Below are 23,589 nucleotides of genomic sequence, written 5' to 3'. Positions count from 1 at the left end.
GATGTTATTTTTGATAGGGCCATTGCCCCTCTGGAATTGTTTGACGCTAACGGTAGCTTGCTAACGCTAACCGCGATACCGGTACCTATCATGGTTTCCTACTAACTAGACACGTATTTATTATTATAAAAAATGTCATGCCTAAAGTCAATCCGTGTCGTTTTGGTGTTTGCATGTTGACGTTTATCTTTTTCAAATTGATTTGCTTCACGGGTGATTAGTAATGGGAATGTTAATGTTAGCTTAAATAGCTAGCCACTTAGCTAACTAGATCGCTAATTTGACTGCGCTCTYCACTGACTAGCCACATTTTACTTGTTAAGCAGCTATAACTAGCTAACTAGATAACGGTTTGGTAAGGTTAGCTAACAGCTAGCAAGCTATTTGACAGATCTAAAGGGTTGGGTAACTTCTGGAATGTAGGGTTAATGCCGCATTCATGTCATGTCGGAAATCGGACATTTTCCGGCATGTTTACTCAGTAGAAAGATGATACCCGAGTTTCCTACTTGGGTAGTATCAGAATCAAGCAATAGGAAGCTATACGCAAATAATTTAAGTTAATTTTAACTCTGAGGTCCCGAGTTTTTGACATGCCGTGAACGCGGCATGTAACGCAAAATTATGAAAGCGGTCATGGTTAGCTAACGTTGCTCTTCTTTATACAGTCACTCAAGGGATTATTAACGTCTGACTCATTATTCAGTTATTAATAAACTATAGCTGAACTTGCTAGTTTATTACATAACCTAATATTGTTGATTAGACTTACGTTATACATGTAAACATTGTCAGCATAAAAAAACTGCCAGGTGACTTTGTTTAAGATTCTCTCTGGTCTCCATGGACAGTTGTAAGATCCATAGGTTTCGTTTGAATTTAACTGTGTAATACAATGATTGGCCTCTAGTTGCACCCTTGTGGCATTGGAAGAGCATGCAGTGCCCAGACCGAAGGCTTTCGTGTTTAAGTAGAACATTTCCCAATTTCAATGGGCCATCATTGTGTCGTGGATGAAAATGTAGGCTAATGTACATATTGCAATATCTGATTGTGCTAAATTTCAGTGTATGGCTGCACTCAATCATTTTGGTGTGAAAAATGTTAACATCAGTGCATACAATTTTTGTATAGGTCTGTGATCAGTATGGGAATTGAAACCTCAACCTTGGAGTTGCTAATCCCATGCTCTTACAGGACCATGTAATGATGTTGAATGTTATGAGGGATGCTGAGCTTACTTGAAAGCCTGTATCAATGTAGGTCATATCTCTCTCAGCTTCCATGCTGGTCTTGCTTTCTTTGAAAAGACCTAACATGTAGGTGAATTAAATGAATGAAATCATGAAACAGAAAATGTAAATCGTCCAATTATTTGACTGATTTAGTTTTGGGTGAGCAACTGCGTGTGTGTTCTCCCTGTCTCCCCCCCCCCCCCCCCCCKGRCRCCKRGAGGAGGTGGTGGACTTCTACAACTTCATGTCTCCCCGACCGGAGGAGGCTGCTATGAGGAAGGAGGTGGTCGACAGGATCGAGACTGTCATCAAGGAGCTGTGGCCTACTGCTGACGTGAGCACACCAGAGCTGGGCGTTGAACTGGCACATCAGACTTTTTTTTCCTAAAAATGTTTGTACAGTATAGGTTTTTTTCTGAACTCTTTCATTCCCCTGCTCTCTCAGGTGCAGATATTTGGCAGCTTCAGCACTGGACTCTACCTACCTACAAGGTGAGAGGGCAGTTTTGTTGTGACGTTTTGGCTCAGTCTTGCTCTCAGAATTTGCCACAAGTGCTTGGCCACCAGTTTACTTAATACCATCTCTCTCTCTCTGTTGCCATAGTGACATAGACCTGGTGGTGTTTGGGAAGTGGGAATGCCCACCGTTGCAGCAGTTGGAACAGGCCCTCCGGAAACACAACGTGGCGGAACCTTTCTCCATCAAAGTGCTGGACAAAGCTACAGTGAGTTGGTGSTCTTAATAAAAATACATACATACAATCTGTTGGAGTAACTCCAATGTTGTCCGAACTGATAAACAAGCAGATGGTTTGCTTTAATAATGTAGGACAAGTCTGCACTAGCTAATGATTGGACCTAATTAGTGACTGCTTTAGAATTGAGATAGCGAACGAAAGCGAAATGGACGTTAAATAAACTTTATTTTTCAGAAATTAAGTCACAATGTTTCTCTATTCTCTCTCCCAGGTGCCAATCATCAAGCTGACTGACCAGGAGACTGAAGTCAAAGTGGACATCAGCTTCAATGTGGAGACTGGAGTCAAAGCTGCTTTCTTTATCAAGGACTACACTCGGGTGAGGACACTAGCATTTATAGTTCCTTTATTTTTATGGGAGACCTGAATGGCTATAATGATCAGAGCAACAATTTAAAACATGTTCCCAGTTGCAGGGTATAAAAACTGGCCTATGAAAGGAAAATAAATGGACTTCCTGCCTACTGACGCTCCCATATTGTAATTGTTTTGGTTAAATTTGAGGCTAATAAATACTTACTGAACTACTGTCCCTGTGAAATGCATTTTCTATCACTGTAGCAACAGAAGCACTACTTAAACACTTCACAACTACAGTCCACAACATATTTGTTTAACATTTTGCTCTATACTCCAGCATTTTGGATTTCAGATGTTTCATATCAGGCAAGTACAGAATGTGCACCTGCACAGTGGGACTGTGACGATATGGTCATTGTAGTTAGTTATCACGTTTCTGTGCTGAATATTTGCTTTATGAAAACTACAACTCCCTTCAGGTTAAACTAGTTTAATAACCGAWTAAAAAACGACATGGCGGTTCATCGCTCAGCACTACTTTCCATAATACTAATGAGTATTGCACAGTGGGTCAGAGTGGTGCAGAGTATGTGAGCGGAGTGAGGAACGGAGCGTGCCCAATTTGATTGGAGCACGGAGCGAGTTTCCCAAAGGCTGGAGCGTCAGCCTTCTTGCCCGCTCCAATTTCACACCAGTAGTGCTCACTTCACGAGGTCAGGGCATGCCTGGCCCAGCATACAATTGTAGTCTACTTGTGTGCTGCTATAGCCCCTAGCTACTGTCATGGAGTTTACTACATATTTTCATAAATAAACTAATAAAATACACAGGTGCAAAATCACAGTAACTTACAAAGAAGAGCAAGAGTGATTTTGATGTACTATCCACAACTAAAGAATAATTGGTGAATCTGAAAAGACTCATCCCGAAAGCATGGTGTACTTACTATGTGCACGTGCTAACAGAAAGGAATGAGGTGTATCATTGTAGCAAAGTATTTATGAACAAAAAAATCGGWTCTCTTAAGTGTGTTAATTTTCGTTCTATTATCTACACAATAGGTCATAATTGAATTTGGGCCAATAGCCCTGGCATATTACCTCTCAATGAGCTTTCCATTTTGATAGGGTTACTTTGCCTYAACATTMACATTTTAGTCATTTTAGCAGATGGACTTAGTTAGTGCGTTTATCTTAGGTTACTGTAGCTAGGTGGGAAAACCACATCAGTCATAGAAAGTACATTTTTCCACAAGAGACCTGAGATGGCAGAACAGAGGGGTTGGGATGTAGGGTTTGAGCATATCCTGAAGGTATGGATGGGCAGCTCTCCTCTTGCTGTTCCGTAGGTAAGCACCATGGTCTTGTAGTGGATGCGAGCTTCGACTATAAGCCAGAGTGTGTGGAGGAGCAGGGTGACATGAGAGAATTTAGGCAGGTTGAAAAGCAGGCAGGCTGCAGCATTCTGGATAAGTTGCAGGGGTTTGATGGCAGAAGCGGGGACCCCAGGCAACKGTGAGTTGCAGTAGTCCAGACAGGAGTGGACCTCGATTAGGACCTGCACCTCTTCCTGTGTGATGTTGTAGAGCATGAACCTGCATAAGCGAGTCACTGCTTTGATTTTTGCAGAGTAGGACAGGGTGTTGTCCAGGGTAACGCCAAGGTTATTTGCACTCTGAGAGGGTGATAATGGAGTCTGAGCCAGCAGGCCTTCCCCGGGAGGAAGAGCAGCTTCGTCTTGTTGAGGTTAAGGCCTACCTATAGAAGGAGAAAAAACGTTCACGGCAGTGAGCCTAATAAGGCATTTTTTGTTTAATTTAAATGTAATTCTAAGTCACAGCCTATATGCACAGTAAGGGTTAGGGGGAGATCTGGTGATGGGCGTATAATATACAGTCAGTAAAGGAATGTCTCTCTGACATGTTCTGTATTCAATTACATAGCCGAACATGCTTCTGGCACCAGAAGCATAACTTTGGAATGAGTCATTGTCCCTCTGACCTTTTACAACTGTAGCCCCAAAATCAGCATATGATATAACATGACAACCTGTGAAAATGAGAAYAGACTCATTTTATTTAAGTTGTGATCCCCATACTAAGTTACATATTTTAATTAAATGGAGACTTTTCCCTCATCTAATTGAAAATTCTCCTCATTTTTAATCTGTGCTCTGTTCTTCAATGACTGMAAATTAAGCAGGGATTTGATATCTTCCTCGTTCCCTCCCCCTGCAGAGGTATCCCGTGCTGCCTTACATGATCTTTGTGCTGAAGCAGTTTCTGCTCCAGAGAGATCTCAATGAGGTGTTCACCGGAGGAATCAGCTCTTACAGCCTCATCCTGATGGTCATCAGCTTCCTCCAGGTACACACAAACACTAGTATGACATAGGGCTGGGCGGTATACCGTATTTTACTATATACTGGTATTGCTGCTCGGACCAGTTTGGGTTTTTACTTTACTTTCTATAACAGTTTTTTAATGTTTTTTTTTTTTATGTGATACTTCGCTACTTAACTCACCGCTCACTCTCATGACGCTTTCAATATAGTCCTAGACCTGCCCCCGCCAATCAAGGAGCGTGTTTGTTGTTCCTCAACCACGAGACACTTGCGTTCAGTCTGCATGGTCAATGCAGCACATGCAAAAATGTTGATGACAATGATGCTATTTTCACTTTTCTTAATATAATTCCACTGGCATTCTATAATTGCACTAGTAGTTTGTTTCTTACGTATGCGAACAGTTAGTCGTTTCTTAGCAAGTTATCCCTAAATCTTGTTAGATACTAATCGCTAGCTAGCTAATAAKTGTTCTAGGTCWGAGTAAACATAATTAGCTATACAGCCTGATAATACCAGTGATGGTGTAGACCTAAATCAGCCTGTTTGTGCAACAGTATCTTCTAAATCAAAAGAGGAATACGCAAAGCATGAATAGGTTGGCTATATGAAGTAGTTAAGAGGAAACATTCAATGTAGCCAAAGATTATAGGGTGCCCTAGGAAATGGTTATCAACACTTTGGTTCCTATCCTGTCACAATAACTCCTCCCTGGCATTTTCATTTGTTGTCATGTCAAAAAACACATATCTAAAGTGCCCACTATTATATTCGAACTATAGAATTAGAATAATCATTCTATTTCGATAATTACAACAGTTCACCCAAGTGTTTTGCTCTATCGCAAGTCAAATCGCAATTGTGATATTTGGTTTAAAATAAGGCCTAATTGTTTGCCCATATCGTGCAGCCCTACGTGGCAGTGTGGAAATTCAAAAATGAATGCAGAAATGGATGAAAATGCAGTATTTTTMMGGGGGGGTTGAAGTTGAATTGAACAGTGTAAAGCAATCAGAATGGAGAAAGAATAATTTGAAATCACTTTTGTGTGTTGCCACCCTAGGGTCACGCACTACTCGTAAAGCAAATTTAGAACTTTTATTATTCAAAAACATAAAATATCACCATACTGTAATTTTTTTATTGATATACCGTGATAGACAAAATACATCGCCTAAACAAGTATGACAGTGTACAATTACAGCGCTTAGTGTTCTAACACCTATGCCGATTCACCCTCCCTCTGTCTCTCTCCATCCAGCTCCACCCAAGGATTGATGCCAGCAACCCCAACATCAACCTTGGCATTCTGCTGATTGAGTTCTTTGAGCTTTATGGGCGCCATTTTAACTACCTGAAGACAGGCATCCGCGTCAAGAACGGAGGGGCCTACATGGCCAAGGAGGATATGATGAAGGTTATGAACAATGGTTACAGGCCCTCCATGCTCTGTATAGAGGACCCACTGATGCCAGGTGGGGGGTGTGTGTGTGTGTGTGTGTGTGTGTGTGCCCTGGACTGAGTGTTTTGTGGTTTTCCATTAGTAATGGTGTTGGCTGTAGTTTGTATGGGCCGATTCAGGTTTTTTTTTTGCCGTGTGTGTGTTCCAGGTAACGACGTTGGCAGGAGTTCGTACGGAGCCATGCAAGTCCAGCAGGTTTTTGACTACGCTTACATCGTCCTCTGTCACGCCATGTCACCGCTAGCACGCTCCTACCCAAACAAGGACATTGACAGGTTCGTTCCTCCTCTTTCAGAATGTCTTCTGGATCCATCCGGCCTAGAAATATTTGTAAATGAATAGGTACAACTGTTATCAAAGTAAAGATTGTCAAATTAATACGGTGGTTGTGTTGGGAAGTGTAACTGATCCACTGCTGTGCAACGTTTAAACTGTTCCCCTCATGTTTCTCACTATCCCTGCAGCGCTTTGGGTAGGATAATCAAGGTGACACAGGAAGTGATTGACTACAGGGAGTGGATCATGACGAAGTGGGGAGGAAGGCACCTCGCCCGCATGGAGAGCCAGGGTAAGAGCAGTGTGTGTAACATCTGCGTACCATGTTGACAGTCTTGTATGGCAGGTTCTGTATGTATATTGGCCTGTGTGTGAAGGGTAGTCTTTGTCTTACATGGCAGTTTGGGAAGTGTGTATAATAACCTGTTTCTCTGTAGGTTCCCTCCTGGATCAGGACCCAGTACGGTGTGTGTTGCTGTTTATAATAACCTGTGTTTCTCTGTAGGTTTCCTCCTGATAGGACCAGTACGGTGTGTGTTGCGTTTATATAACCTGTGTTTCTCTGTATTTCCTCCTGATCAGGACCCAGCAGGGTGTGTTGCTGTTTATAATAACCTGTGTTTCTCTGTAGGTTCCTCCGGATCAGGACCCACCGCAGGGTGTGTGTTCTGTTATAATAACCTGTTTCTCTGTAGGTTTCCTCCTGGATCAGGACCCAGCAGGGTGTGTGTTGCTGTTTATATAACCTGTTTCTCTGTAGGTTTCCTCCTGGATCAGGACCCAGCAGGTGTGTGTTGCTGTTTATAATAACCTGTTTCTCTGTAGGTTTCCTCCTGGATCAGGACCCAGTAGGTGTGTGTTGCTGTTTATAATAACCTGTGTTCTCTGTAGGTTTCTCCTGGATCAGGACCCAGTACGGTGTGTGTTGCTGTTTATAATAACCTGTGTTCTCTGTAGGTTTCCTCCTGGATCAGGACCCAGTACGGTGTGTGTTGCTGTTATAATAACCTGTGTTCTCCTGTAGTTTCCTCCTGGATCAGGACCAGCAGGGTGTGTGTTGCTTTATAATAACCTGTGATTCTCTGTAGGTTTCTCCTGGATCAGGACCCAGTACGGTGTGTGTTGCTGTTTATAATAACCTGTGTTTCTCTGTAGGTTCCCTCCTGGATCAGGACCCAGTAGGTGTGTGTTGCTGTTTATAATAACTGTTTTTCTCTGTAGGTTCCTCCTGGATCAGGACCCAGTACGGTGTGTGTTGCTGTTTTATAATAACCTGTGTTTCTCTGTAGGTTCCCTCCTGGATCAGGAGCCAGTACGGTGTGTGTGCGTTTAAATAACCTGTGTTTCTCTGTAGGTTCCCTCCTGGATCAGGACCCAGTACGGTGTGTGTTGCTGTTTATAATAACCTGTGTTTTTCTGTAGGTTCCCTCCTGGATCAGGACCCAGCAGGGTGTGTGTTGGGTGTAGGTGTGGAGGAGCAAAGGGATTCTGTGTCCCCTCACAGTGCAGACTCTCCCATGTCCCTYTCCAGTCCTCACCAACACTCCTCAGCCTCCTCTGTCTCCTCACTGTCTGGGTCAGACAACGTAAGGACAGAACACATACACACTGCAGTCTTTATGATGGTATTGATTGACAGCTGGACATGTTTTAACCCCTCCACTCTGCTGTTTGTCCTAGGACTCTGATTCGACACCCCCGGCGCTGCCCGTCTACCCCTTTCAGGCTTTGGGTATGACTCTACCCCTGGGCCTGGCACTGGGCAAGGCTGGCATCAACCAGCACCACCTCATCATGTCCCCTGGCTCACAGGTACAGAACCTAGCATCTACTGACCTTTATGTGTTTTCAGAGATGGGAGAGTTTAACCTGTCAAGATTTTCTGGGAGTGGAAGTTTAAAGGAAGACTCCGCAATGCACAAAGTCAACACAATATCGGGCCCATTTCCACAACTAAGAGCGTTGAAGTGCAAGGCAAAACGTCTCTGCTGTTTTGGTCCCGTAGTTGCCACGTACCAGGGTGAAGCGCATCCGTGCATATCCACAGATACAGTTGAAGTCAGAAGTTTACATACACTTAGGTTGGAGTCATTAAAACTCGTTTTTCAACGACTCCATACATTTCTTGTTAACAAACTATAGTTTTGGCAAGTCGGTTAGGACATCTACTTTGTGCATGACACAAGTAATTTTTCCAACAATTGTTTACAGACAGATTATTTTAATTATAATTCACTATCACAATTCCAGTGGGTCAGAAGTTTACATACACTAAGTTGACTGTGCCTTTAAACAGCTTGGAAAATTCCAGAAAATGATGTCATGGCTTTAGAAGCTTCTGATAGCCTAATTGACATCACTTTAATCAATTGGAGGTGTACCTGTTGATGTATTTCAAGGCCTACCTTCAAACTAAGTGCCTCTTTGCTTGACATCATGGGAAAATCAAAAGAAATCAGCCAAGACCTCAGGAAAAAAATTGTAGACCTCCACAAGACTGGTTCATCCTTGGAAGCAATTTCCAAATGCCTGAAGGTACCACGTTCATCTGTACAAACAATAGTACGCAAGTATAAACACCATGGGACCACGCAGCCATCATACCTCTCAGGAAGAAGACGCGTTCTGTCTCCTAGAGATGAACGTACTTTGGTGCGAAAAGTGCAAATCAATCCCAAAACAACAGCAATGGAACTTGTGAAGATGCTGGAGGAAACGGGTACAAAAGTATCTATATCCACGGTAAAACGAGTCCTATATTGACATAACCTGAAAGGCCGCTTGGCAAGGAAGATGCCACTGCTCCAAAACCGCCATAAAAATGCCAGACTACGGTTTGCAACTGCACATGGGGACAAAGATTGTACTTTTTGGAGAAATGTCATCTGGTCTGATTAAACAAAAATATATATTTTTGGCCATAATGACCATCGTTATGTTTGGAGGAAAAAGGGGGAGGCTTGCAAGCCGAAGATCACCATCCCAACCGTGAAGCACGGGGGTGGCAGCATCATGGTTGTGGGGGGTGCTTTGCTGCAGGAGGACTGGTGCACTTCACAAAATAGATGCATCATGAGGCAGGAAAATTGTGGATATATTGACGCAACATCTCAAGACATTAGTCCAGGAAGTTCAAGCTTGGTCGCAAATGGGTCTTCCAAATGGACAATGACCCCAAGCATACTTCCAAATTTGTGGCAAAAGGAGGACAACAAAGTCAAGTATTAGTGGCCATCACAAAGCCCTGACCTCAATCCTATAGAAAATGTGGGCAGAACTGGAAAAAGCCTGTGCAGCAAGGAGGCCTACAAACCTGACTCAGTTACACCAGATCTGTTCAGGAGGATTGGGCCAAAATTCACTTACACTTATTGTGGAAGGCTACCCGAAACGTTTGACCGAAGTTAAACAATTTAAAGGCAATGCTACCAAATACTAATTGACCGTATGTAAACTTCTGACCCACGGGAATGTGATGAAAAATAAAAAGCTGATATAAATCCTCCTCTCTATATTCTGACATTTCACGTTTTTAAAATAATGTGTGATCCTATGATTAAATGTCAGAGATTGTGAAACCTGAGTTTAAATGTATTTGGCTAAGGTGTAGAACTTCCGAATTCAACTGTACCATGACCGTTTACACAAGCAGCCCATCTGATATTTTTCCTCACTAATTGGTCTTTAGACCAATCACATCCCGTCTTTTTCAGAGCTGGTTCGGATTTGTCAAAAAGACCAATTAGTGAAAAATATCAGAATTTTGGCTTTGCATGTGTAAGCATGTAAGTGAGAGCGAAGTGTTTACATCGTGCTCATCCGATCTGTGGTGCTGCTCGTGCCAATGTCATAACTCCAAGTCTAACCGTTTAAATGTATGTAAAAAATCCTGAAATGCGCTTTTATCTAAGATTTGTCGCCAGAGAGAAAGTATGTATTTTCTATAGAATAGTCTATCCAGGCCCTCTGTTTAGTACTCATTTCCACTAACAGGGATTGTGAAATGGTGATCTAATGCTGTTTGTGATAGACATTTTCATTATCACAAATCCAATTCCCTTCCCTCGCCCCCCTCTCCAGGCGTGTATGTTTTGCCCGGTGCCCTGAACGATGCACTCTTTACCTGGCAGACAGGTGGGTATAGACGGGCACCACCTCCCCCCCTTTTTCCACATGCCCCCCCTACCCACCATAACCCCCATGCCCGCCTCCAACCCCCAGCCTCTGTCCAGCCCCCACCCTGCCAGCCACACACACCAGGTAGGCGCTGTCCGCAATCACGGCATACACACTATACATGGAGAACCTCTTTCTCCTTTCTTTCCTCTAATACTCTCCTCACCTCTCACTTTCTGCTTTCCAACTCCTCTTGCTTTCACTGTTTCTCTCCTCCCCTTCACTTCCTCTGTTCTCTCAATCTGTCCCTCTTGATTTCATTGTTTTATTGTATATCTGCCAGATCTGAATATAGCATTCCTTTTGTAGACTAGGTTTAAACACTCAAAATGCTTTGAATTCTAACACTTCATCCCTTCATTCTCTCTCTCAGAACGGTCCCAAGTGTCAGATGAAAGGCTTCCACAATCCAGCTGTGGTCCACAGTCCTGCCCTGGCCAACCGTGTACACACCCACCCTCTCACACACGCCCACACACACTCTCACACGCAGTACCGCAACACCTGGCGGCGTCGGAAGAGGGACAGCTTACCAGTCAGCCTGAGCAGATAAAAAGACAAAACATCTTCTCCTCCCTTTATCCCTCTTTCCACTCCTCCATTCTGACTGATTGGGAGGACAACTTGATGGGACAATGCCCCCTGCTGTTCAACTTAAAGAAAGACAGGCAGGCAGAGACCAGACCAGCATTGGGATTCATTCAACACTTTGGGCTGCTGAACTCGGGCTGCGGATAGGGAAAAAAGTGTAGCTCTGGGAAAACTCTCCGTTTCTCTCCCTCCCTCCATTGCTCTTAATTTCTGCATGTTTTTCACTGCGCAACGAACCAACGGCCAACGATACAGGAATGAGCGGTGCGGCTAGCGAAKAAAACGCAACCCCGCCCAACGTGCACTCTGACCCCAGAACTTTTCAGCTAGCTCTCCAGTCCTTCACTTTCTGTTTGGGATTCACATTTGTTTGTTTTATTTTGTTCCGTTAATGTGTCTTATTGTTCAATTTGAATATTTTTTTAGCGCTTTGCAGTTTTTCACTTACGTTTGGTGAGACTGAGAATAGTGACATCTTTGCCAGGTGGGAGTTGCGAAAGCCCAGTGTCTTATGGGAAAGTGTTTATTTTTGTTTGGTCTGACTGGGTTACGTTGTCAAGGCGACAACCTTTGTCCTTGAACCCTGCAGCCAAACTGCGTCTTTTTCAGTGTTCACACAAGGAACGACGGTTTCTCATTTGTGCAATAACATGTTCTAATTTTTAAGTAAATGTTTATTTAATTTTTATTATGTATGTAAAGGAATTTGATGTTTTTTTAAGATTGTTTTATTTTTGTATTTTTATTTTTTATGGCAGAGTTTACAGAACCTTTGCCCAGGTGGCCTCCGAGAGTGTGTGACGAGAGCGTGCGTGTCTTGTTGGAGTGTCGAGGTATAATCGACTCCCCCCATTGGTTGTTTTATAATGTGAGTCAAAGGGGTTTATTAGAAGTATCTAAGTCACACCAGACTATTGAGATGCATCTTATTGTTATACAGGTTAAAAKGTCTACAGTCTCACTAATTGGATCTCTTGCTATAGCAGACGCAGCAGACTGAGCTCTCACGCCCAATACCCTAGCTGTTGTTTTTAAAAACAAAACGTTCTCTCTATTTGGTGTGTGCTTGTATCAGTCATAGGATGACTTGCGTTCACCCAAAGTTTGTGCCATTTTCGCTACTCAGTCCTCACTTAGACTAGGGCTGAACTTCTATCGCAGGAGTTTGGCACTGGCCCAAGTACATATTGTATGCCCCAAGTGTGTTTCAGTTGGATGTATGTCTTTGCCGTTGTTTTAAAGATATGCTTGGTCTAGTGCGTATGGGAGGTGGCGTTAAAGGGACAGACAAACTGACCTGAACTTGAAGATCAGAGCGGTGCCAAACGGAACCCTTCCGCCGACATTGGGCTCTACTTTTGATTGGGCAAGTGTGCTCTGGTCTAAAATAGTGCACTACATAGGGGATAGGGTACCATTTCAGATGCACACTAAAAGACTAGGTGCTCTAAAGGGTCTTTCCTCGTAGCGGGGGGAGAGAGAGGGAGAAAGTTCTGGGTCCTTCCAGAACTGTGGAAAGGGAATAATTTTGATTCCATTCTGGAATCTTGTGTAGGTACTTCCGCAAGTTTGCAATGCCTTTTCTTTCTTTTTACTTCAGTGCGTATGTGTGTGTCGTCTCCACAGACATACAGCCGCATATATATATATAGATATATATATATACACACACACACACGCCTGTGTATGACTGAGGAGCAGAGCGGTAGCTACACAGACAGCGTTATTACTATGCAAGTGGGTTATTTTTGTGTGCCCCATTATTTCTGTTTCCAATGACAACCACTGCTTGTTATATTGAAGTGATGTTATTGTAAACTCGAGTTGGAATGACTAGGCCTGTGTGATCGGTGGGCTAGGCTAGATGGTTGCTAGTCAGCCTCAGCCCAGTTACAAGTGAACCACAACTCTTGCATTTGTATGCAAGCCCTGATGTGTTGTATTCCTATCTGTTAGTCTATGGAAGGGTCTGTGTGTGTGCGCCAGTGGTCGGGTATCTGTCTCTCGTCTGAGCGATGGGAGCGAGGGAATAGCAAGACTGGTTTCAAATGACACCCTATTCTCTCTCATACAGTGCATGCTATTTAACCTTAGTACTGGTCTAAAGTAGTGCCCTATATAGGGGTTAGGGTGTCATTGTAGACGACCACTTGATGTTCCGCCACTGTTTTAACCTAACACCTACGGCTAGTATGAAAATGCACATGGGGAGCGACTTGCACTCTGTAGTGGATGACTTCATACCCTCCCTAGTGCACTACAGTCCTCTACACTGAGATTGTGTTAGGAGCCAATGTCAGTCTGTTAGTATAGCAACTTTTACCCACCAATCGACCTGGCTAATATACATCGCCTTTTTTACAAGGTGTCGGTCTCCAATGGCACCCTATTCAGAATATAGTGCACCACTTTTGATTAGATCTTTGGTTTCTTGTGGAGGGTAGTGGTGCTATATAGGAAATAGGGTGCCATTTGGGACTTGTCTGCTTTTAGTGAATAGAACCAGCGTCTGTCAGAAGAGCTCTAAAACACTATCTCTGGTTGGAGATTTGTCAATGCTGTCAAAGATGTCCACAATTTTTACAGATTCTATTAAGACTGAAATGCAGTGTGACGTCTATGGATTTAACTCGAATCCCTATGGTCTACACGAGCTTCCTCTCCGCATCTACTTTCCTTTATTTGATGTGAAAGAAACTGGAGCAGGTGAAAGCCAATCCCTTGGTAGATCCACCATTTTGTTTTCATCTATTTAGATCAGTGCAGATCGGAGAGAAAGCCTCTTTAGACAATTGAGAACACGAAACACTTGCATCACAATGAGTGATTTTAAACTTAACGGACGCCATTTTGTGAAAGGTGGCGGCTCCTCTGTCCTGGCCAACTAATCTGAGCAGGAACTCCTAAAATGGCTGCCAAACTAGCAGTGGTCACGGAGTGACAGCCTGGCTTTTGTTTTGAAACATTTTATGTACTGGTATTTTTTTCTATTTTATTTTTTAATAAACTTCTTAAAACGGGCAGTTATAGTGATCTTGTTTTTGTATGTGCATAATTTGGTTACATCTTTGGTTAATCAGTGGATACAACGCATACAGAACACATGCCCACAAACTAAACACGTAGTGGTTGGAAATTTCAAGATGGATTAATGCTGAATCTGTATGTACAACTCAATGTAAAGAGTCCAATTTGATTGAGTTCAGGTGGGAAACATGCTTTAGGTTTATTGCTTTATTTGAGCTGTTTTGTCAGGAGTCCCTTTACAAGACAAAGGAAAATGTGATTATTAATTTAGTTCAAATAAGCACTTCTGCTTATCTACACTAGGTGGCACAGTAGCTTCTCACCCATAGCCTTGGATCGAGTCAGCAACATGTCTGATGTACTGTAGATGTTCTGCCAAACTATTCCTCAAGAGTATTGAGCCAGGATCATTGAGTACAGCGAATTCTCATTCCACATAGCTCTCCCTAAACTCMTGGATTTTGAATATCTGATGTGTTAGGATTGTGTACTGTCCTACTAGTCTCTATCTGTGGCAGATTTCAGCTCAGTCTGGTTGCTTCCTAGACCAAAGCCAGAAATGTGAGTAGAGGGATGAGATCCTGCTCCCCATCCCTCTCCTTATCCCCATCTCCTCCACTCGGTCTCCCCCCTCCTGTACTATCTATTCTTTCCTCCAGTCTATACTCTGTTCCCCTACATCTGCTCCAGGCTGATCAGGGTGAATGTTGAGGACATCAAGGTTCTACTGCAGGGGTGTTCAACTCTTACCCTACGAGGGCCGGAGCCTGCTGCATTTCTTTTCCACCTGATAATGAATTMCAAGCACCTGGTTTCCCAGGTCTAAATCAGTCCCTGATTAGAGCAGCACAATGGGGGATTATTTAAATTTTTATAAAAAATGCAGTGGAACTGGCTTCGAGATCCAGTGTTGCGTTTGACGGTTATTCTGACTCAGGAGAACCCATACCGCAAACTGGAAGACAACACTCCCCAACAGCCCAAGAACATAGTCGCTAGTGAAAGTCTACACACCCCTTGCACAGTCTTCACATTTTGCTGCCTTTAGTTCAAATTAAATCTCAAAAGGGAATACATCAGTTTTTCTTCCTACCAATCTACACAACCTACTCCACATTTTCAAAGACGAATAAAAATTATCAAAATGTTCCAAATAAATTAAACTGATGTCTTGATTGCATATGTTTTCACACTTGTTAATATTTGGTGGAGGCACCTTTGGCAGCCATTACAGCTGTGAATCATTTTAAATAATATTCTACCAACTCTTAGGGCAACATTTGTTAATTTTTTTTTGTAAGAATTGCTCAAGTGCAGTAAATTTAATTGAGAATCATTGATGGACAGCAATATTCATACCAGCCTGACATTAGATACGTGTCCATATTTGTGTTGGTCTGTGTTTGTTTTAGTCTCTCATTTTCCCTCTTTCGCTCTCTCCAATGCTCTCTTTGTAATGGGCTAAAGGTTATTAACTGAATATAAATGTGTTCTCTTATTACTTTTCTGAGTTTAATAATTTTTCCAGAGGGAGAGCGAGAGACTAAAGGAAGTAGAGGCTGAGAGGGAGCGAGAGAAATGGAGAATGAGATGCCTCTGGGTAAAGTAGATGGCCTAGAAGGGTTTTTCATCTGGATTAGTGTTCAGAGTGAGGGATGAAAGAAGGGAGAAGAGAATCAAAGGCTCTCAGATTAAACTTCACCTCTCTAGGTAATAACTTCAGAGGGGGATGGAGAGAGAAAAGCTGAGAGACAGAATAATAATAGGGACGTTGACACAATTTGTCATGTTTCTCCTCTCCCCAACAAACAAGGGTTGTCATTTTTCCATCACAAATACAAACACAGTATCTGTCAACTATCCATGCCAAATACCCATAGTGAATAGGGAAAGCTACATTTTGTCACCCATCCAAGACAGGGATAAATATTGCCAGCCTGCCTGCTGTTTCCATATCTGTCTGTGTGCCCCGCTGTCGGATAAAGGGTTGGTTCCAAGTCAATAGTGTGTCAGATGTTGTTGCTATTTCTAAACAACACCACAAGGGTTGCAAAATTCTAGTTCTTTTCCCCAAATTCCTAGGTTTACCAGAAATCCTGGTTGGAGGATTCCAGGTTTCCTGCTTATTCCCTATTTATTCGAGGAATCTTCTAACCAGGATTTCTGGAAATAGTGGGAATTTTGAGAAAGTTACCAGGAATGTGCAAACCTAAGCAGCACTGTGTCCAAGACAATAAAGTTGATCTTCTACTTCTGCACTCCCAAAGACAGCCTTGACAGCAGATGGGATAAGGATGCGTGGCCAGCTGCCCAAAGAAACCTGGCGAAGAACTTTTGAGTAGGAGATAGACTGTGGCCTGTCATGGAAAACCATCCCAGAAGATCGGCAGCAGTGACGCTCACTTGTGAAAACCTTATGTTTCACAGGTTCAGTAAGTAAGAGTGAATTAACAACGAACGAATGAAGTCCTATAGCTGGGAGCCTGGTAGCCATAGCTGCAGGAAGTAGGGTGCTGAGTGTGCTGCAGCAAACACTGAATAATCAGACTGTATATAGTAGTGAACTGGGCCTTTAATAGTCCTGTATTTTAGGACACCTTTAGGTATCCCCCAAAATATATTTAAAACATGACATAAATAGCAAAGACAGTCAAAGAAGAATCATAAGGAATAAGGCTTTGAAGTGTCTGTCCTATGTCAAAGAGATGTAAGAAAGCTCAGGAAATATTTTTGTTTTTTTGGACACGTTTAACGCTTTATTTTTGTCGGCACAAAACTACCTCCATACTTCTATTTGCTTGTACAGTAGTTTGTGAAAGTATTCACCCCCTTTGGCATTTTTCCTGTTTTGTTGCCTTACAACTTGGAATTAAAATAGATTTTTGGGGAGTTTGTATCATTTGATTTTCGCAACACGCTGACCACTTTGAAGATATGTTTTATTGTGAAACAAATAAGAAAAACAGAACTTGAGCGTGCATAACTATTCACCCCCCCAAAGTCAATACTTTGTAGAGCCACCTTTGCAGCAATTACAGCTGCAAGTCCCTTGGAGTATATCTCTACAAGCTTGGCACATCTAGCCACTGGGATTTTTGCCCATTCTTCAAGGTAAAACTGCTCCAGCTCCTTCAAGTTGGATGGGTTACGCTGGTGTACAACAATCTTTAAGTCATAACACAAATTCTCAACTGGATTGCGGTCTGGGCTTTGACTAGGCCATTCCAAGACATTTAAATGTTCCCCTTAAATCCCTCAAGTGTTGCTTTAGCAGTATGCTTAGGGTCATTGTCCTGCTAGAAGGTGAACCTCTGTCCCAGTCTCAAATCTCTGGAAGACTGAAACAGGTTTCCCTCAAGAATTTCACTGTATTTAGCGCCATCCATCATTCCTTAAATTCTGACCAGTTTCCCAGTCCCTGCTGATGAAAAACATTCCCACAGCATGATGCTGCCACCACCATGCTTCACTGTGGGGATGGTGTTCTTGTGGTGATGAGAGGTAGCATTTTCCTTGATGGCCAAAAAGCAAAATTTCAGTGTCATGTGACCAGAGTATCTTCTTCCATATGTTTGGGGAGTCTCCCACATGCCTTTTGGCAAACACCAAACATGTTTGCTTATTTTATTCTTAAGCAATGGCTTTTTTCTGGCCACTTTTCCGTAAAGCCCAGCTCTATGGAGTGTARGGCTTAAAATGGTCCTATGGACAGATACTCCAATCTCCACTATGGAGCTTTGCAGCTCCTTCAGGGTTATCTTTGGTCTCTTTGTAGCCTCTCTGATCAATGCCCTCCTTGCCTGGTCTGTCAGTTTTGGTGGGCGGCCCTCTTGGCAGGTTTTTTGCGGTGTCATATTCTTTCAATATTTTAATAATGGATTTAATGGTGCTCCGTGGGATGTTCAAAGTTTCGGATATTTTTTTATAACCCAACCCTGATCTGTTTGCTTGGTGGTAGTGTCCCTTTCAAGRTTGCTTGGTGTTGCCTCTTGCTTAGTGGTGTTGCAGACTCTAGGGCCTTTCAGAACAGGTGTAAAAATACTGAGATCATGTCACACTTAGATTGCACACAGGTGGACTTTATTTAACTAATTATGTGACTTCTGGAGGTAATTGCTTGCACCATATCTTATTTAGGGGCTTCATAGCAAAGGGGCTGAATACATATGCACGCACCAGTTTTCCATTTTGAATTTTTTTAAACAAGTAATTTTTTTCATTTCACTTCACCAATTTGGACTATTTTGTGTATYTCCATTCCATGAAATCCAAATAAAAATCTAATTAAATTCTAGGTTGTAATGCAACAAAATTGGAAAAATACCAAGGGAGATGAATACTTTTGCAAGGCACTGTATGAGTTACCTTCAGACGAGTCACGTGACGTTTTTTGGGMTCGTAGAGCAAAACGGAGAACACCATCGTGTTGGTGAGTGTCTCCCCTTTCCATTGGCTGGTCATAAACATTACAGATATTTTTGTGAGAAGACCGATTTTTGGTATGTCTCATGGTCTGACAAACACTGCTTTAGCATGTGRGTCAATAGACTCTGAAGGATTTTTWAAAAAACGGATTAGTCGACTGTCTTAACGATCCCTGATTACCACTGCAACATTCATCTATAACCTACCGTTAGACACACACACACAGACGCGCGCACACACACACACATTTGATGTATTGGTTTGGTGCAGAGGGTCTCCCCTGTAGACCGTGGCTCCATTCCAAAAGGCACCATATTCCCTACAAAGTGCACTACTTTTGACCAGTAGTGTTTTTGCCGTTTGGGATGCAGGCTGTGACAGTGTTTTAGGCAAGATAGGATCCTTTTCCGGATTCATAGATTCATAGATGGGAACCCCCTCACTACTCTGTAATTAAAACTCCAATATGAGTTGGATAAAAATTCAGAGTGGGTGGATTTTCACTCTGCACCGCTCTCTCACATACACAGATGCATCTCTCTCTCTCTGTCTCTCACTCTCTCTGTGTGTGTGACAGGTTGGGGGAGTAAAGGGGAGAGAAGGGGCGAGAGATGGAGAAGGGGCGAGAGAGGGAGAAGGGGCGAGAGATGGAGAAGGGGCGAGAGATGGACAAGGGACAGGAGAGGGATAAGGCGAGGTGACGAGAGCAGAAGGGCCAGAGGAGAAGGGAGAGAGAGAGGGGAGAAGGGGAGAGAGGGGAGAAGGGTAGTAGAGAAAGAGAGAAGGGGAGAGAAGAGAGAGAGGGGGAGAGAGAGGGAGAGAGAAGGGCCGAGAGAGAGAGGGGGAGAAGAGGCGAGAGGGGGAGGGAGAAGAGGCGAGAGGGAGGGGGGGAGAAGGGACGAGAGAAGAGAGAGGGAGAAGGGGCGAAGAAAGAGAGGAGGAGAAAGGGGTGAGAGAAAGAGCGAGAGAAGGCGAGAGAGAGAGAGATGGGGAGAAGGGGCGAAGAGAGATGGGGAGAAGGGTCGAGAGAGAGATGGGGAGAAGGGTCGAGAGAGAGGGGAGAAGAGGGCGAGAGAGAGAGGGGGAGAAGGGGGGTGAGAGAGAGAAGGGGTGGAGAGAGAGACGAGAAGGGGCATGAGAGAGAGCAATGGGGCGAGAGAGACAGAGAGAGGGATGGGGTGAGAGAGAGAGGGAGAAGCGGAGAAGGGGCGAGAGAGAGGGGTGTTTATATTTGCAATGTAATAGAAGTTCATTACTTAATTGCTTCTTTTGGAAGAGAGAGTTTGGGGGAGAGAGAGAGGAAAGAAGAAAGAGAGATATTAAAAATAAGGCCTCATGCTGAAATTAAATATGTTCAGTAGAAATGAAATCAACATTATTAAGTATGCCACCTACTTTGGGAGCAGCTATGTGACAGTTGGTAAGCACATTAATATTTTACTGTTTTAGAGGACAGAAACGGCATGTGAAGCTTAACTCTAATCTATTCTCTTTACTTGTATCACTCTGTATGAAAAACACCTGCTCCACTCTTGTACCCGCTGCTGCTGTAGTGACAGAATGAGAGCGCTGTGAAAAACACTGGCCTTACTTCCTGAACAGAACACTTTTTTTTGCTAATTTTGTCACAGCACCCTCCAGCATGGACATGCTGTTGCATGATGGTTGGAGTGTGTGTAACTAATTTAACTAGCACACTTGGACAGAAAGGGATGTTTGTACAACACACACACACTCAGACGATGTGTCTGTGTGTCAGAGCCTGAGGCGACACAGAGGAGATGAGGATAGATTAACACCTAAGGTTTAAATACCTTCTCCAGCATAATGTCACCATACACATGTGGGGGGATGTATGAAATCTATCTCTCTCTCTTGGTATCTCTGCCTGTCAGCCCACCACACTATAATTTATTCCCAACCCACCAATTTACCACACTGTCCACTGGATGGTTTGATTCCAGGTGAGTGTACACCAATGGGAAGACACACAGAAGAAACCAAATTCAGAATCGCACATGCACACACACGCATACCTACCAGTGGTATTCTAGGTCAGTGGAGTGTGTTTACCCACCTGTTAATGGAGGAAGGACCCTCCGGAACGTCTTATATCCACTCTCATACTCCACCCCATATATAATATTTATAACTGATAGTCTCACTGTTCACACCATGATATAGAATATTTATAACTGATAGTCTCACTCTTCACACCATGATATATATATGTGATAACTGATAGTCTCACTCTTCACACCATGATATATAATATTTATAACTGATAGTCTCACTCTTCACACCATGATATATAATATTTATAACTCAGACATCGAGGACGGCGAGGGGGTAGGAAATCCACTCATAACCCCAAAAAACCAAAAGAGTCCACACAGAACTGTATGCCTCCCTCTCTTCCAGTTGAATGTCGTGGTGTTGACTGCAGCAATTTGATATTTTGAATAGTCTTTCTCTGAACAACAAAGCCCTACTCATCAGTGACATTATTGTGGACAAATGTAATAGTGTTCTGTGCCTAACAGAGACATGGCAACAACCTAATGACTATTACCTGCTTAACCAAGCAACACCATCTGGCTATGTTAATCTTGACAAATCTCGTTCTGTGGGTCGTGGAGGTTGACTTGCTGTCCTTCATCGGTCTGACACACTTGTACTGCAGGTAACCTTCTTCYAAGGCATAGCCTGTACAATATCTGTCCCTCAACCACTGCTTATAGTCTACCGGCCACCTAAAACCTCTAGTCTTCCTCTCAGAGTTAGCTGATCGTCTCACTCTTCACTCACCCCGAGGAAGGCACAGTGATGCCGAAACGTTGGTAAATAGCCATTTAATTGCTGGGAGTTTATACATGGAGTGTGCGACTCTCTTTATTTTGATAGTTTATAGTCTCACTCTTCACACCATTAACTCTGAGTTAGCTCCTAACATCTGTCTGTTCATTGTGTCCTGCCACACTTTTGCTCAGGGACTTTAACATTCATGTGGACTCTGATGGATGTGCTTTTGCCAGAGACTTTATGGCCCTGTTGGATTGCTTCAACTGCACACAGCATGGCAATATCCCCATCCATGACAGAGGCCATGTACTTGACCTGGCACGGCTCCCTCCAACCTCTAGGGTCTGGACATTCCCATCTCTTACCACAAGGCCATGCTGTTCAGTGTGCCCGACCCCATGCCCAAGCACACCAACAAGCACACCATAACCTACATAAATATCAAAAGGAATAACCCTGTTGACTTAATGGATATTCTGCAGTCACATGACACCCCTGGCCCTCATGAATCCTCAGTGACTGACCTGGTTGCTCATTACAACAGTGCGCTCTCCTCCCACCTGGATGTTCTGGCCCACCTTAAAACAAGGGTGGTCTCCTTCAACATCCCAACGCCACGATACACTCCTGAGCTGAGTGCCATGAAAGCCACAGGACGACAACTAGAGTGACAGGGCTCATTATCCATAAGGAGGCCTACCAAGACCACATTCCCAACTACAAGGACTCACTTGCCACAACCAAATCTGCCTTTTTCTCCAACATCATAAGGAATGAACAAGGAAACCCAAGAGTGCTCTTCTCAACCATCAACACATATCTCCCTTCATTGGACAACCCCTCTTTCACAATCACCACTGACCTCTGTGACAGTTTTTCTGGCCTCCTTTCAAAACAAAATGGAGGCTATCTACCAACAGCTGCATCATTCTCACCCTTCATCTGGAACACCCCTTGCCTGGTTGCACTCCTATCTATCTGATAGACAACAGTTTGTRTCCCTTGACAATTGCAGGCCTGCCCCAGCCCCTGTATCACAAGGTGTCCCACAAGGCTCAGTGTTAGGTCCATTATTGTTTTGTATTTACATTCTGCCCCTTGATCAGATCCTCTGTCAACTTGTACTCAGATTTCACTGTTGTGCAGATGACACACAAATCTACATCCACACAAAACCTAACTCCACTCGGCTACCCCTCTCGGTTGTTGACTGTCTCTGCGAAGTGAAAACTTGGATGAACAATTACTTTTTAAAACTAAACGACCCCAAAACAGAGATCATGCTCATTGGCCCCAACTCCCTAATCAAGAAATTGGAACAACTCAACATGTCAATCGACGGCTGCGCCATCCACTCCAAATCCACAGTCAGGAACCTTACATTTGACCCCACTCAGTCATTTGAACCCCATATCTGAAACATGAGAATTCACTGAAACATCAGCAAGTCAGCCTTCTTCCACCTCCAAAATATCTGACGACTCAGACCATCTCTCACTGACCCCATTGCTGAAACCCCTTATTTACACCTTTGTTTTACAACGCCATTCTCTACGGGCTCCCCGCCAAAACATTGGACAGACTTCAACATATTCAAAATTCAGTTCCACAACTCCTCACACACACCAGACCTTGGGACTACATTACTCCCACCTTCATCAAACTCCACTGGCTCCCAGTTCAATACAGGATCATCTTCAAATTGCTCAAGCTCACCTACAAACCACTCAATGGACTGGCACCCACATTCCTTACTGACCTCCTGCACCCCTACACTCCCACCTGTTCACTGCACTCCTGTCACTGGCCTCCTCAAAATCCCTCACACCAGGCTAAACTCCCATGGGAGACTGGCTTTTATCAATGCAGTTCCCCAACTCTGGACTCCCTCCCTCTCCATGTCAGAACTTCACAATCCATTCACATATTCAAATCCCCTCTAAAGATACACCTCTTCACACAGGCTTACCCGGATTCTCTAGTCTAGTTCACTTCCCTAGTTGGTCTGTCATCATGTTTAGTGTTTTCCCTGGCTAGTCTGTCCTCATGTTTAGTGTTCTCCATGGTTAGTCTGTCCTCATGTTTAGTGTTTTTCATGGTTTATCTGTCATCATGTTTAGTGTTCTCCCTGGCTAGTCTGTCATCATGTTTAGTGTTCTCCATGGTTAGTCTGTCATCATGTTTAGTGTTCTCC

General features: G+C 43.5%; 1 protein-coding gene across 1 annotated transcript; it reads left to right on the top strand.

The window, feature by feature from the left end:
* The first annotated feature begins 1,452 nt into the window (after positions 1 to 1,452).
* Positions 1,453 to 14,164, top strand: tent4a (terminal nucleotidyltransferase 4A). The gene is given in 14 exon segments (XM_070435992.1): positions 1,453 to 1,569; positions 1,681 to 1,727; positions 1,840 to 1,960; positions 2,205 to 2,312; positions 4,530 to 4,658; positions 5,898 to 6,111; positions 6,247 to 6,373; positions 6,563 to 6,666; positions 7,797 to 7,960; positions 8,055 to 8,186; positions 10,455 to 10,548; positions 10,551 to 10,581; positions 10,583 to 10,634; positions 10,924 to 14,164. Coding segments are annotated over 14 exon segments (1,593 nt in total). The 5' UTR covers positions 1,453 to 1,479; the 3' UTR covers positions 11,104 to 14,164.
* The last annotated feature ends 9,425 nt before the right edge of the window (positions 14,165 to 23,589 follow it).

Source organism: Salvelinus sp. IW2-2015, linkage group LG30, assembly GCF_002910315.2.
Source record: "Salvelinus sp. IW2-2015 linkage group LG30, ASM291031v2, whole genome shotgun sequence".
NCBI lineage: Eukaryota > Metazoa > Chordata > Actinopteri > Salmoniformes > Salmonidae > Salvelinus > Salvelinus sp. IW2-2015.
The sequence above is the reverse complement of the archived record's forward strand: the minus strand, read 5'-3'. Positions and strand labels throughout refer to the sequence as shown.